The 15332-nt window shown below is 36.2% G+C and overlaps 3 protein-coding genes across 4 annotated transcripts in view; 2 read left to right on the plus strand and 1 right to left on the minus strand.

Moving 5' to 3' along the window:
• The window catches only part of LOC111463308 (protein ACTIVITY OF BC1 COMPLEX KINASE 8, chloroplastic-like), an 8666-nt gene extending 2441 nt beyond the window's left edge, over positions 1-6225 (minus strand). The window contains exons 1-13 of the mRNA XM_023107189.1: positions 5595-6225; positions 4713-4848; positions 4427-4593; positions 4163-4283; positions 3932-4032; positions 3136-3234; positions 2844-2954; positions 2674-2753; positions 2514-2583; positions 1509-1582; positions 1307-1376; positions 1027-1115; positions 145-269 (exon numbers count right to left, since the gene is read on the minus strand). Coding sequence (XP_022962957.1) covers positions 145-269; positions 1027-1115; positions 1307-1376; positions 1509-1582; positions 2514-2583; positions 2674-2753; positions 2844-2954; positions 3136-3234; positions 3932-4032; positions 4163-4283; positions 4427-4593; positions 4713-4848; positions 5595-6077 — 1726 coding nt within the window. The 5' untranslated portion in view covers positions 6078-6225. The remainder of the gene's footprint in view (positions 1-144; positions 270-1026; positions 1116-1306; positions 1377-1508; positions 1583-2513; positions 2584-2673; positions 2754-2843; positions 2955-3135; positions 3235-3931; positions 4033-4162; positions 4284-4426; positions 4594-4712; positions 4849-5594) is intronic.
• A 1457-nt stretch (positions 6226-7682) lies between these two features.
• LOC111463309 (protein CPR-5-like) lies at positions 7683-11377 on the plus strand. The gene is made up of 5 exons (XM_023107191.1): positions 7683-8157; positions 9018-9074; positions 9651-9686; positions 9800-10534; positions 10711-11377. Exons 1-5 carry the CDS (start codon positions 7756-7758, stop codon positions 11212-11214), a joined length of 1734 nt encoding a protein of 577 aa, XP_022962959.1. The 5' UTR covers positions 7683-7755; the 3' UTR covers positions 11215-11377.
• Positions 11378-13185: 1808 nt separating this feature from the next.
• LOC111463489 (BES1/BZR1 homolog protein 2-like) overlaps positions 13186-15332 on the plus strand; it is a 2722-nt gene continuing 575 nt past the window's right edge. Inside the window, exons 1-2 of one of the 2 annotated variants that reach the window (XM_023107440.1) lie at positions 13186-13651; positions 14227-14987. In XM_023107440.1, the coding sequence (XP_022963208.1) occupies positions 13412-13651; positions 14227-14958 (972 nt within the window). In that variant the 5' untranslated portion in view covers positions 13186-13411 and the 3' untranslated portion in view covers positions 14959-14987. Of the gene's footprint in view, positions 13652-14226; positions 15264-15332 lie in introns of those variants that run through there. The other variant, XM_023107439.1, reaches the window with a different exon arrangement.

Below are 15332 nucleotides of genomic sequence, written 5' to 3' on the forward strand. Positions count from 1 at the left end.
TTTTTTTTTTTTTTTTTTTTTTTTTTTTTTTTTTTTTTTTTTTTTTTTTTTTTTTTTTTTTTTTTTTTTAATAATGATTATAATAATAAAAGGAAAATTTTAAAGCATAATGGGACACGGGGACTGCTCGACAGGGTTACATACCAATTGCAGCTAGACGTTCCTTTTTCTTCATCAACTTTTCCTCCTTGGTCAATGGTTTCTTAAAGCCAAGTTCTGCGGTTGCCATCTCTCTCTCCCTTCTCTGTGCAGCCAAACGTTCTTCAAAACTGAGAGTTTGAGTTCAAAAGTCCATGGTCAGAAAATTTGTGCAGAATGGATTTACAAGATGATTTTAATTTGACCACAGTTGCTTGCTTAGTTCAAACAAGTAGCGATTAAACATGCTGTTGTTTTAAAAGGAATATTCTAATTTATTAATACAAATCTACACATACTGCCCATGATAACCAAAATAAATCAAGCATTAAGGTTGAGCCCAACAAAAGTTACAACACTACAGTACACATCTAACTGTGAGCTCGATCATCATAAGTGGTGTCATTGAACTCTCAGATTGATTCCTAATTTGGCCTGTACTCCTAAGAGGTAAAATAACATCGCATGACTAATGAGTTTGTTATAATATTAAAATGAAAATCCATGTACACCGCATTTTCATTTTTATGAGACTCATAAACAGCATTTTCAACGAGAAGAAAAGGCCCTCGGAAGGGGTTCCTGAATCTCTCTCTTTTTGGCTCTCAGTTGGTGAATAAATGTTTCTCCTTATCACAATTATAGTATGAACTCACTTTTAACCGATTGGAGGTTTTTCAAGCCTCCCCTCAGTTTGGAGATTTTCTTATTGATGTTCCACATCTAAAAAGTACCAAAGAAAAATCCTTTTCAAATCTAACAATTATCAAAAAGAAAAAGAAAAACAAGAAGAAGAAGAAGAAAGACAGGAAGAAGAAAGAATGAAGGAAATGAATATTGATCAGTGGGATATTTTTTAAGTTCATTCAAGTTTCTCCTTCAATAAACCTGTTGAGGAAGAATTGAGCTGTTCGTCTAACAGCGGTCATGTCTCCAGTAGGCACAAGAACTCCCATTTGAATCATTGCTTGAAGAACCTGCACTAAAGAACAATTCTTGTAAACAATTGAACATTATAATGCATGTTATGGGTAAAAACATATTTACGCTTATATGCAACAACAAGGCATAAATAAAGGTACTGGTATATCACCTTAAGGTGGCAGAAACAGAAATACACTTCACATGGTCAAATGAAAGGCAATGGTGCATTTTAAGAAACCAGTACCTTGTCCGGATCTTTCTCATACACTCCATAGAACGTTTCTAGCAAACCCTCTCTGATATTTGAACTGATACTGCAAGGCACCAATACAGCAATATGTTAGCAAAATATCCTGGCCATTTAAGATTGATTTTCTTTCTTTGTTTGTTTTTATTGGATGGGGGTGTAATTTCATAGTTGGACGCAAGCAAGCACATTCAAGTACCTTCCCATCATTCCAAAATCATAAAAGATCAACCTTCCTCCATTGACATCATCGACAGCAATATTTCCAGGATGCTGAAAAAAAGGTACATTTCAAGTTCAAAAACCTCTGTTGAAAAATTTAAAAACAAAGAAAAAGGCAAGGAGTACAGCTGATTGCAATAACCTACATTCAGTATCATCTAGAAGATGGATGCAAGCACGGCAGACATCTTGGAAGTTTGACCATATAAATATTTTATCTTCAAGTTCAAACTTATCTTTTCAGAGAAGATACATTGAAAACTTGAGAAATTCATCGTATTAAAAATATTGCTGCGAGAAGTTTTTTCCATTTTCTTTTTCTAATTGAAAAATTGTTCAGTTGATATGACTGGTATTATCCATTCCCCTGTCATTTAACAGCGAGAGCTCTAGACATGCTAAAGAACCATTTAAGGGCAGTGTTTAGACAGTGGTTTCTGTTGTTTCTTTTCTTCTTATGCTTTTTATGAGTAATTTGGCTTGAGTGAGGTTAGGGAGTATTTACTGGTCCTCTCTAGTCAGTTGGGAGTTTGTACTGCCTTAGGGTAAATGTTCTTTCCTCTGGATATCAATTTATTGTAGGGGAATAACTTACATAATCACAACAGAAAAGCTGCAAGGTTGGGTATGCTTCCTACCAACAATATCAGGTCATCCAAAGCAATGATTCTATGTAGACATACAGATACAAGAGTATGACATCTATGCACTGCCAGTAATGTATGTTCTCTCAATGTACAGTAGCAGTAAAAGGAGGCGGTATCAGTTTGAAGCTCCACCATAGATTTAGGTTTTAAACGCATCATATTTTACATTCCACATTATTCAAGTCTGTACATCTAACTTATATAATACTTCGTATGAAGTTCAATGAAATATCTGAGGCACTTGCACCAACTTTAACCATAATCAAGCATACAAGAAAATCCCAGGAATTTTAAGACTTAAATAACATAAACGAGAAGTAGTAGTCAGAGCTCACAGGATCTGCGTGGAAGAATCCATGAGACAGAATTTGCTCCAGGTAAGATTCAACTGCATAACGACCTAAACTGTATGTATCACATTAGACCAATGGTAACAATGAGTTAATTTCCTGCAATTATCATAAATGAAGATGAAAAATTGAAGATGATATTGACCGTTTTCGATCAATGCCTAGTTGATCCAGAGCTTTAATCTTATTTATTTTTATTCCAGGGACGTACTCCATAGTCAGAACCTGAAGTCGTTTCAAAATGATAAACAATAGAAGTAAGAACAATGTGCTAAACGCAATAATTGTTTAATTGTACAAACTAATTGATAACACCTGTGGAGTAGTATAGTCCCAGAATATTGATGGGACTTTCACGTAGTTCAAGTTTTTAAAGTTGTTTGCAAACTGCTCGGCATTAGCTGCTTCCTTGGTGTAATCTATTTCCTGAAATTTACATCATATTAGGAATAATGAGAATTTATACACAGGCATAGAATTTGAGAAAAATAAGTAAAAGATTGAATACTTCTGAATCAGAAAAAGTATGCAGTTTAATAATAAGATTTTATATTCTAACATATCAGTAGTTGTGTCTAAAATTTATTAGTTGAGCGAATGCTGATACCTGATACAGGACGTTAGCACACTCATCATATATAGCAACCCAATCTCTCTTTGCACCATCTGACTTCGGATCAAATTTTTGAAGGTATTCTGCTATGACCTGCAAAAGAAATATCAAAGGTTTTGATGCATAACGGTCATTCCTTTCCACTATACAAATTCAATAGTCTTAGAAAATTTGATCTTGGACGTGACAAACAGGAGTTCAGTGTTTTAAATGTTGCAGGCATGCGCTTAGCAGAACTTAAAGAGATCCATAACTTTGCTTAATAGTTCAATACTCATTTCTTCATTTTCTCACGCGAAAGTTTCATTCTCGTCTTTCTCCTTTTCTTTTTTTTTTTCTTCCCTCTTCTTCTCTCCCTCCTCTTTGGCTCATTGTACACCATTTATTTTGTCAACAAATGTATATCGATCATTTCCTTTCTTGATTTTTATTTGTATTCTTAGCAACTTATTAATATCACTGTAATACTTTTACAACAATTTGCCAATTAAAAAAACTGAAAAATAAATTCCACCATTAAATTTTGATACCCCTAGGAACCTTTGCATTTTAAAAAAGCATTGACATAGCTTAATGACAAACCAATTAATATATTTACCACAATTTATTAAGGAAAAATAGAAGATACAAGAAAATTAGTTTCGCCAGAAAAAATGTATCTGAGGCCATGCATCTAACTAGAGAGGACACACAGACGTGAATAAAATAAATGCAGTGAGATCACTACAATTCTGATTTCTGAGCACACACAAAAACAGAAATAGGAAATTCAGTCAATGTTTAAACTAACCCTTAGGTTCTTAAGGTCAATGTCAAAGAGTTCCTTTAGACTTGGCCTTTGGACTTTCACCACAACCTCCTGCCCCTTCAATCTTGCACGATGAACCTGACCTGAACAAAGACGCTTTTGATGTTAAGTTTTCTAATCAGCCATGAAACAGAGAATTTCAAAATGCTTTAGCTCAACAGAATTTCCCAACATATATCATGGTAAGCCACAGAAAATGTGAATCAAGTTTACCAAGACTAGCAGCTGCTATTGGTTCACGATCAAACCAATCAAATATATTGTCCAAAGGACCTCCAAGCTCTTCTTCAACTATTGATATTGCTGTCTCAGATGGGAACGGAGGAACTTGATCCTAAATTGAAAATGAGAATCCATCAGCCTAAGCAAGATAGGTTGAAATATGTCATGATTCCAACTGAAAACATATATATTTTATATGCAACAGGCCTACGCACAGACTGGTGCTGGTGCAAGCATAGATAAGTGAATTTTAACCTGAAGTTCTGATAACTGGTCAACATATTCTTGTGGTAGAATGTCCACTCTTGTGGAAAACTGCTGTCCAATTTTAATAAACGTTGGACCTAATCTTAGAATGCTTTCTTTCAACCATTTGGCAAGGATCTTTCTTCTGGAAACCTGCTTCTCCTCTGTCATTCCTCCTAAAAGCAAATAAAAGACCATGAAATAAGGTGAGAACTCCTATCATCCAATAGCATTATGAAATCCAAAGAGAAAATTTGTGTATCATGTTTGGCATTGATGTTGCAGAAGGGCTCACCTCGATAAGTAAATTTCTGACTGTTAAGCCAAGCCTTAATGATAAAAGTAAAAACAAATCCCCATATCTCCAAGGTTCTCTGAATTGTTGAATATGTTTTAAATCTATTCCAGCGTCCACCAGGTGCCACAGAAACCTGAAGAATGACCGAATATGGAATCAAAAACAACCTGAAAAGGAGAGATTAAAATGATCGAAAATATGGAGGAAAGTGCAAGGATTGTTGATGCTTCATACCTACACTACCAGGTTTAATTTCATAATGAGAAAACACATCCCAAAAGTAGCAGCTTTTCATCAAGAAGAACTCAGATTTGCAAATTATATCACAAGGACGTGTTTATTACCAGGATTGGTGCAATCTTATTTTAAGACCATAACGCTTACTCCAAGTTTTTTAGTCCAGAATTTAAGATTGCATTTGACAGTTACACACTGCTAAATAGACCAGGTAATAGAAGGTACTATGAACTTTTAAGGCTTACTAAATCACAATTTGACCCAAAAGTTTTCGACTAATCCTATTCACTCAATGCCACCCCTTATTTGTGGGTTTCGATAGTAATTTTGATTTACCACGCCCAAAACATGGATTATCAGATTAAAAGGGAGATGGAGGAAATCATTATCTTCTAGTTAAGTATCATCTAAATCCACCGCTACACCCAAATGAATCTCTGATCTAGAACTTGAGACCTCCCAAATAAGCTGTTCTAGTAATCAGAAATTGCAAGCGCACATATAATAGCTACATGACGATTGAAAATAAAAACCTCCAAATTACGTAGAATCCCATCGTCAATGGAATCAAATAATAATAACAAGAAACAAGCAGAAACTGAGCAAAGAAATACGAAACTTGAACTCAACCGATAATCAAACCTCGGTATGTTGCTGTTCACTCCGCTTGAACCAAGCCTCTTCTTTACCAATCTCCTCTATCCTCTTCTTCCTCCCCTCCTCCGTCGACTCCGAAGCTTGAATTTCCCCCACCACCGTCGCAGCAACACCATTTCCATTAACATACTTCATTAAGCTCCCATTACTACTATCAGTCTCACTCTCCACAACCGTAACTCCACCATTAACCCAGCCATTATACCTGTAATCGCCATTCTCCTTGTAAGCAGCTCCATTGCCACCAAGTTCATAACCATTAGCTTCCTTGATCAACTCGCTCTCTCTCTTGTCAACAATCACTCCGTCTTCTCTAACAGCCTTGACCTTAGTCCGAAAAAGAACACGAAAACTACAGCTTCTAGGGAGAGGAATCCTATAGTGCGAACATCTGGAACTGGAAGTAGACAGAAGCCGCTTCGGCGAGACGAATACAAGTTCCGGTAAAGGCAATGAAGTAGTAGCCATGAATCATGTGCGGAAATTGAAGCTCACTGAATCATGTGCTGGAACCCTAGCTCTGAAGCGCGGGAGAACCAAAGGAGACGGTAATGGCGGAAAGAGCGAAGACGTGGAAGAGAGAAGGAGAAGGTAGAGAACGAACGGAGAACCAGAAAAATTTACAAAATTTAGTTAGAGAAAATATATGGGGAAATGAAAATTGAAGGGGTGGAGGTTAGAATGCCACGTGGCATGAAGAAGATGAGTGCTGGAGATTCTGATTGGATGCGAGAGTCCGTGTGGCGTCCACCCTCACTGGCATTTTGGAAATTTAGACGCTTTTCGGCTGACGTGTCTACGGTGGACCGTCATAATCCTGTGGTTAGGTTGGCAGTAGAGTTTTTCTTCTCTGCTCTCTATTTGCCTGAACTAACTGCACGCGCTCTTTTTCATCGTGAAATGCACGCGCATAAAATCTAGGCTAAATGTCACAGTCATGCTTTTTAAGACATTTATAAGTGACGGTGTGATATTCTCTCTAAATAATGAGTGAATCATCCAACTCAAGTTCGTGCCACCGTTGGCCGAACTACATTTATCCAAGTTTCTAACTTTTTTTTTGAAAGAAAAATAAATAAAATACGAGAAAAGAGATCTTCGAAAAAATTGTTTAAAAACAATGATCGAGACAATAATATAGGCTAGCAAAATAAAAAGTAACACAACGACTTAAATAGCATATAACATAATCATGCGGCTCATAAACAATATCGCGATAAATGTTTTACATCTTTTTTTTAATTAATTTATGACCTTTAATCTTTTTTAATGTGTATATATTAAATTTAGTTTTAAATAAATTACAACATTTTATTTAAGTCTACCGATAATACAAAATTATTGATCAATATTTAAATTATCTTTAACGTGGAATTAAAATTTAAACTCAAGAACATCAACTATGAAAATTATATTATCTCAACGTTTAATTAAATAATTGACATGTGATTCCTATATATATTACACACATTTACGCAACATAACTTATAAATTATAGATAATATTTTAATTGGTCAACTTATATATTAATTTATATATAATTTAACAGACAAGACACACCAACATATTTAAAGATCAACTCGATCTTTTGTCATGATTGACTACGAGAACGATCTTATTGATTTGAACATTGACATTGTACTACATATAAAATTTATGATTTTATTAATCGAAAATGAGTAAACGATGTATTTTTAAAATAGTACTTAAGGTGGGCTAAAAAAATAAATAAAGTTTACATTTTTATTATATAAAATTGACTTTAGGGTTCTAATTTTTTCTTTATATTATTGATTATTTTAAATGTTGAATAGGTTAAATATGACATAAAGTTTAACCTATTTTTAAATATTATTAAGCTTTCACCGGATAAAAATAAAATTTAAATTTAATAAATATATTAATTTTAAAAATTTTGAAATTTCCAGACACTCAATAATGGAGCGTAATTGGTTAGAATTTAGTTGAAAATTCTATTAAATATTTTAATTAAACTTGTAATTTATTGTTATTATTATTTTGAAATGAAATCCGTTTTGAACCATTTATTTTAAAAAAAAGCTTAAAAAGGGAAAAGAAAAAAAAGAGCGCTCAAATCATACGTTCGTCTCCCCGCTGGCTTGGTATCAACGAGAATCCCCAGTCCATGGTTACGGCGGCTCTTCATTTGGCCATGGACGAAGCCCCTATCTGTGCACCCAGTTGCATCGCTTCCGTTGACGAAACCACTGACAGCGACCGCGAAGAAGCTACGGCGGTTGATTCGTATCTGGAGAACTCTGGCCGGACTCTTTACGATCATCCGCCGTGTTTAAATCGCAAAAGGAAGAAGAAGAAGAAGAAGAAGAAAAGGGTTATTATTGACAATGTTCAAGAACTTCCTTCTTCGTCGTCTTCTTGTTCTTCGCCCGTGAGATTGTTGCAGAAAGGTGTGAATTGCAAACGCCGACGCCGCAAGATTCTAATTGCTCAATCGCGGCGTGCCGATGACGACTTTGAAAATGTGGCGCTTTTACTGGGAATGTCCTTCGCAGCTTTTGTTGCTCAGGTTCTGTCTTTTTCGCCTTTTTAATGGGGTTTATCTAGCTAGGGTAAATTTTGTATTTTGGTGGTTTTGTTTTCGCTTAAATGATTCTAAACGGTCAAAATTTTCTCAATTCAATGTTAGATGAATAATTTATGGTTATTTTCCCTTCAAATTATCAGGGAAAAAGGTTTGAATGTTGACATTTAATACATACGATCTATTTTTGAGAGAGACTCTGAAATTTTCTTGTCTAATGTTCATATTTCTTATCAGATTTTTAGGAGTAACGACAGGAGAAATTTCTACAATTTTTAGTAGTAACTGAAGACAACAACACTTTTTTCTTGTCTATTTAATCATCCATATTAATGTTAGAAGATCTAAGAGGAAAGTTGAAACTAATATGGGAGTTTTTGCTTTGATATGTGTCTCTGAATATGAACTTTGTTATCAAGTGGGAAAGCGTATCCAATGCCTTACTAATATGGTTAAATATTTAGAACTTTGATGATAACAGAGCTGAAATGATATGTTTTTTTGGATTGGAATGTAGTTTTCTGTAAATATTTAGAACTTTGATGATAACAGAGCTGAAATGATATGTTTTTTTGGATTGGAATGTAGTTTTCTGTAAATATTTAGAACTTTGATGATAACAGAGCTGAAATGATATGTTTTTTTTTGGACTGGAATGTAGTTTTCTGTAAATATTTAGAACTTTGATGATAACAGAGCTGAAATGATATGTTTTTTTGGATTTGAATGTAGTTTTCTGTACATATTTAGAACTTTGATGATCAAAGAGTTTGTGTGTTTCTGAGGGCTGCCGGTAGTATAAATAGTTTGTTGATCTTTTAGGCGCTTTTTAATTTTGATTTTAGGTGCTCGAGATGCAGGAAAGGTCTGGTGAAAGGATGTCTGTTGGTCATCTCTCAGTGGTATGCTACCGTTCTCTATAATATGAATGCCTGAAGTAATCAGGCTCTCAATGTACAATCTTGCCATAGTATAGAAGTGAGTTGCCAAATGTTTCGTAACCTTATTTTTTTTAGTTAAAAAATATTTGTGGATGGAAGATTTGAATCTCTGACTTCTTGATCGATGGTAGATGTCAATTACTGATGACCTAAGCTCACCTTGGCTATGTTGTTGAAATGAGATTGGTATTCACTCTTTTGAATCATTTCAAATAAGAAGATAGTGAATCCTAATCTCTTGTTATTCAAATTGCAGTATTTGTTATGGATATTTTTTCAACAGCTTTCCTTCTTAATTCACGTAATGTTGTCATAGGTGTGGTATTAATCTAGGTTCACTGGTGTTGGTCTGGTCTGCTGAAGTAAAGTGCAACTTCCTTGGTTTAAATGTTGCACAGGCCCTAGTCTGTCTACCATCGATGATACTTTACCACCGAGTCGTTCCATTCTCGCTTTTTTCCTAAGATCTTACTTATATTTCTTCAAAATAATTATATTAGTGGAGCCATATGATTCAAGATTGTCTTGTACCTGCAGATTTGCACTTCGGCTATCCGGGAATCTTTGGTCAATGTAAGTTCGATCTCTAACTACAGTTCACTGTTATTTATTCAGCATTGCCCACAGTCCAAGATGCTGAAGTTCCTTCCACATGCCTGTTCTTTGACCGGTTATATGGAAAACAGGTTTTTGGAGACAAGCTTGATTGGTTTTTGAAGAAATTTGAGAGATCATTTGAAAGCACGTTGAGAACTCTTAGATCAATCAGTGAATTATCTGCAAGAACAGGAGTGTGTTTCTCCAGCAAACGCAAGGAAGAAAAAATCGAAGTAGATTCGACCCTCGATAGGAAAAGAGACGTGACAAGGAGCTCTCGTTTGGAAGAATGTCGCCTGGAAGAGTCTTCTAGAACAATTGCCCCTATTGATCAATTAAGTTCAGTTGAAGTGATAAAGGAAAGCATTTCTGATTCGTTGACTCATGAGTTAGCTTTGTGTGAACTGAAAAGTGATGTGACTTCTGTTGCCCCAAGGGCAGTTGGTTCCCATCGCAATGAGATAGCGCTTGGCACGTTTGAAAAATCCGTTGTCGAACAGGCTCGTTCCAATGATCTTAAGACAGTGGAGCTTGGCCTTGCAATGAGGAAATTAAGGTTGAAAGAAACACAAATTGCCCTCAATTGCGACTTAAACAATCTTGAGAGATCAAAATTGGCAATGGGTATATCAAAAGCCTGTTTTAAGGAAGAGAAGTTCAAGAATCAGTTAGAAGACACAAGACACTCAGAGCTGCTTAGAAAGTGCATAGACTGCCTCGTTGCTGGTTTGCTTATAATGTCGATGGCCATCTCGTACGGAGCATACGTTTTTTCCTACCAAAAAATTTCTGAAGCTACTGCTATCTGTACACCTTCAACCAAGGCAAGTCTAGCCCCTTCTTTTTGTTATGGCTTGTACAGGACACTGGTAGATCTGCAACTCAAAAACCATATACTTTGTTATGCAACTGTTGATGAGTTTTTTCATCACATATTGTTGGAACTAAAAGCAAAAGCATTCATTCAACGAACTTATTTGAGATTATGTGGTCTTTACAGGAATCAAAATCTTGGTGGATACCAAATCCTATGGCATCTTTTAATAATGGACTGCATATGTTAAGTTGTCAAGTTCAAGTTGTGAGTCGAATGGCGTTTGGCGTGATTTTGATTCTTGCAATTGCCTACTTGCTTCTTCAACGCTCGTCGGCTTCAAACCAGGCAATGCCAGTTACTTTCATTGCCTTGCTGCTTGGTGTTGCCTGCGGTTTAGCTGGGAAGTTGTGCATAGACACACTGGGAGGAAGCGGATTGCATTGGCTCATGTACTGGGAGACCTTGTGCATATTGCATTTATTTGCAAATATTTTCACTTCTACACTGTTTAGGATTCTACATGGCCCGGTCAAGGTTTCTGAAGGGAAAAATGGCAACACAATCTTGCCATACTGGATCCGCCGTGCTGTATTCTATGCCCTTCTGCTTGTCTTTCTGCCATTGTTGTGTGGGCTGCTACCATTTGCAGGTGTTGGTGAATGGAAAGATCATTTCTTCTTCTGGTAACTGCCGGATGTGGCTGCCGGGCGTTGCTGCGTAGGATTATTTATTTTGTATTGGTTTTTGTAAGAGCCATTTAAAATGCTTTGGGATAGTTTTGCAGTTAAATTGCTAATTGATTGTTATTATTATTTATGTATGAATGAGTAATACTTGAATAGATCTTGTAGAGACGGGGTGGGGTCTATAACTCCAGAGGATTAGAGCACGTGGCTACGAACCACGGTGTCAGGGTTCGAATCCTTCCTCATCCACAACTAGCCAAAAAAGGAAGGACGTTTTCCTCTAGGAGTAAGAAAATCATGATCGGGATAGCGGACCCAAAGCTATAAAACTTGGGCGTGGGTCTTTCGTTGAAATGTTATGATCGGGATAGCGGACCCAAAGCTATAAAACTTGGGCGTGGGTCTTTCGTTGAAATGTTTTTCTTTTTCGTTAATGAGTAAAGAATGGAATTTCGTTATAAATTAAATATAGTACATACCTTTATTCTTGAGCGAGTTAAAAAATTAAATTTTAAAATTATAATGTAATGACTAATATATATAATATTTATTTTGATACATATTTAGAATCTTAAAATATCTAATAAATTTTAAAATTTTTAATTTTATGTAGTAAGTGTCATGACATATTAACTTTTTATAATTCACTGATGTATTATATCTATTTCTAATGAAAATTTTGACTTTGAGTTAAATTTAAATAAATAAAATAAAGCTAAAAAATGATAATATATTTTTTAAAATAAAAAAATAGTAAGGAGAATTCAATGTATTGTTTTTTAATTATTGTTGGTGGTGGAGCAATGAATCTTGATAAGGCCACGTAAACAAAGGTCCCCCACGTGGTTAACGTCGACCAAGGAGATGAGCTGGAGGATTAGAAAAATAAATAAAATAATAATATAAAGATGGAAAACAAGACGCGGCAAGGTGGTCCCGAGCGGACAGAAAAAGCACGCTTGCCTGTCTGTCTGCTGCACGTGCGGCTAGCCCTTGTGACTTGTGACCTCACAACTCCCTGTCGCCTTCCCACCCGCACGTGCCCCATCCCTCCCCCTACACGCTTCTTCTTCTTCCCTATTATTTTATTATTTTCTTTCTCCTCCACCATAAGCCATCAATTTTCATATTTTATATAAATATATATCTTTATTATAATACTACAATTTTTTAAACTAATAAATTAATCAAAATAATTACAAAACTATCTACATAAATTTTTAAATTTTATACTTGAGCTAAAAATAAATATTATTCACATAATTAGCTATATTCAGATTATAAATATTAATCATAAATAATAAATATTTTACGAATATAATAAAGACCAACGACACATGGGATGATATGGGTCCCTAGTAGCACACATGGGTATATTAATTATGAAAAATATATTTAGCATTATCGAAATTAATATAAAGTTTTTCCACTTTACTATTTAATGTCAATTATCTTAAACATTTTTAACTAGCGTTTGAAATTATAATAGACATTAAAATAAGACACTAAAACAAATAATAACAGGAGCATACTAAGTTGAAATTAAATAAAAAAATTCATGATTTTAGTATAAACCTTTTTATTTTAACATCGAAAATACAAGGATGAATTTTGGAACAAACAATTGAAATTAAAAAGCAATAATAAAATATGTTAATGTTTACTTTAAAAAATTTAATTAAATTGAATTTTTTTTTTCTTGTTTTTACAATTGATTAAATAAAATATAAATTACACGAAGTTGAAAAAAACTTGGAACAAAAAATATAATATAGAGCCAACTGATCCACGTGCCTTGACAAGTGTTTCTACTGGGACCCACCAATGCGATAAATTCTTAAAAATTTTCAATAATCAAAATTAATATTTTTGGTCGTGTAAATGACTAAAATGTCCCTAATGATTGATCGTAATACCCAAATTACCCCCACGAGTAGGAAGAATCTAAAGTGCGGTTCCTTGTGAAGAAGTTCAACAAAAAGCGCGCTCTTCTCGTGAGGTTTGCTTGGTGGTGTGGTGCAGTACTTTTTTCACACGCTCTGTTTCTCTCTCTCTCTGTCTCTTCGCCGCTCGAAAATTCGCTCTCTGATCGAGAATAAGCGGTAGGAGGCGATAGAGAATTAGAAGAAGTTCGAGGGCGGAGCTGGATTGCTGGTACTGAAGAAGAATTTGGAGCTGTTGCGGCAGGATTTGTTGTTATGCCTGAAGAAGCCATGACAGGTAGAGCGTCATCGGGAAGGACGCCGACTTGGAAGGAAAGGGAGAACAATAAGAGGAGGGAGAGACGGCGGAGGGCTATTGCTGCTAAGATCTACACTGGTCTCAGAACTCAGGGGAACTATAAGCTTCCTAAGCACTGTGATAACAACGAGGTCTTGAAGGCGCTTTGTAGTGAAGCTGGTTGGGTGGTTGAAGAAGATGGCACCACCTATCGCAAGGTTCTGCGACTCCTTTCCTTTAATCCATGGTTTTTGATTTTTAGTACTTTTTTAATCGGTTTTGAGATGTGGTGATTATAGTCTCTCCTCCTGATCTGTGTTTATATTAGGTTTTTTGTTTGTTTCAGTTCTCTTTGAGTTCAATCTTTGGTTATTTGGTTTTGTCTTCTTAGATCTGGATATTTGAGGACTCGAGAATTTAAGAATCTTTTGTTACGATGAAATGAGTAAGTGCGGAAGACTGTATGTGAAAGCAGTGTTGTAGTTTCCTCTTTTAGATCCGGAATTCTTAAGCTGTTCATATGTCTAAATCTGAGAGCTTCTGTAGTCCGTAGTACCAGTTTATTTATCTCTCCCCCAATTTATTGGGATTTAATTAGGTTTCTCCCCTGTGCCGTTTCCGTTTTAGCGTATTGGATTTTGTTTGAAACTGCTAAAAGATGATATTCGCGCTAGTTTTTTGTGCTCCTCCATTTCGTCTGAGAGTGAAATGCGTTATAATCATTGCATGATTTCAGCAATCTATTTGATGTCTTGTGTTTGTTTCTTACCTTTTTTGTTGATTCGTTGTACAGGGATGCAAGCCTCCTCCGATTGATATTGGCACTTCTGCTAACATGAGCGCTTGTTCTTCTCTTCAACCAAGCCCACAATCTTCATGTTTCCCAAGTCCTGTACCATCCTACCATGCCAGCCCTTCTTCATCCTCTTTTCCGAGCCCAACTCGATTTGATGGGAATCCATCTTATCTTTTGCCATTCCTTCAAAATATAACCTCTATACCTGCTAATCTCGCACCTCTCAGAATATCAAACAGTGCACCTGTTACGCCACCTCTTTCTTCCCCGACATCGAGGGGTTCGAAGCGAAAACCTGACTGGGAGTCCATTCCAAATAGCTACTTGACCTCTTTCCGCCACCCCCTCTACGCTGTCTCTGCTCCTTCAAGTCCTACAAGATGCCGCCATCTTACACCAGCAACAATTCCAGAATGTGATGAGTCTGATGCTTCTACTGTGGACTCTGGCCGCTGGGTCAGTTTCCAAACTGTAGCACCTTCTGTTGCTCCTCCCTCCCCTACATTTAATCTGATGAAACCAGTGAGCCAGCAAAAGTCTCTCCACGATTCAGTTGACAGACATGGAGCAATGGGCTGGGGTGCTGCATCGGACAGGGGGCGAGGCTCTGAGTTCGAATTCGAGAAATTTGAGAATGGCAAAGTGAAGCCATGGGAGGGTGAGAGAATTCATGAAGTTGGGGTGGACGATTTGGAGCTTACACTTGGGAGTGGGAAGGCCCGTGGTTAAGCATCCACTTGAAGATATTCTCTTTAAAGGTTATTGGTTTATGCTCACTCAATTTGTTTACTTTCTTAGCTTGGACTTGCACTTCCACTACACCTCCGTTCTCTTGGAGCCTCTGCAAATCTCAACAGTTCCCTTCTCTGGTTCCACATCTTACGCCTTCATTTGAACAGTTCTTTTCTCTTGTGGAGCCTTTGCAAATCTGAACTCATTACATCTTGTGGTGGAAGAGGAATCAATATTTGATTCGGGCCCAGGAAAGAACAACATTCAGAAGAACAATGCAATTAATTGTGATGGTTTCAATTTTTTCAGGATCTTATGATCCTTAGGATTTGCCTTGCCCCCCCCCCCCCCCCCCCCCCCCCCCCCCCCCC

Source organism: Cucurbita moschata, unplaced genomic scaffold (assembly GCF_002738365.1).
Source record: "Cucurbita moschata cultivar Rifu unplaced genomic scaffold, Cmos_1.0 Cmo_Scf00028, whole genome shotgun sequence".
NCBI lineage: Eukaryota > Viridiplantae > Streptophyta > Magnoliopsida > Cucurbitales > Cucurbitaceae > Cucurbita > Cucurbita moschata.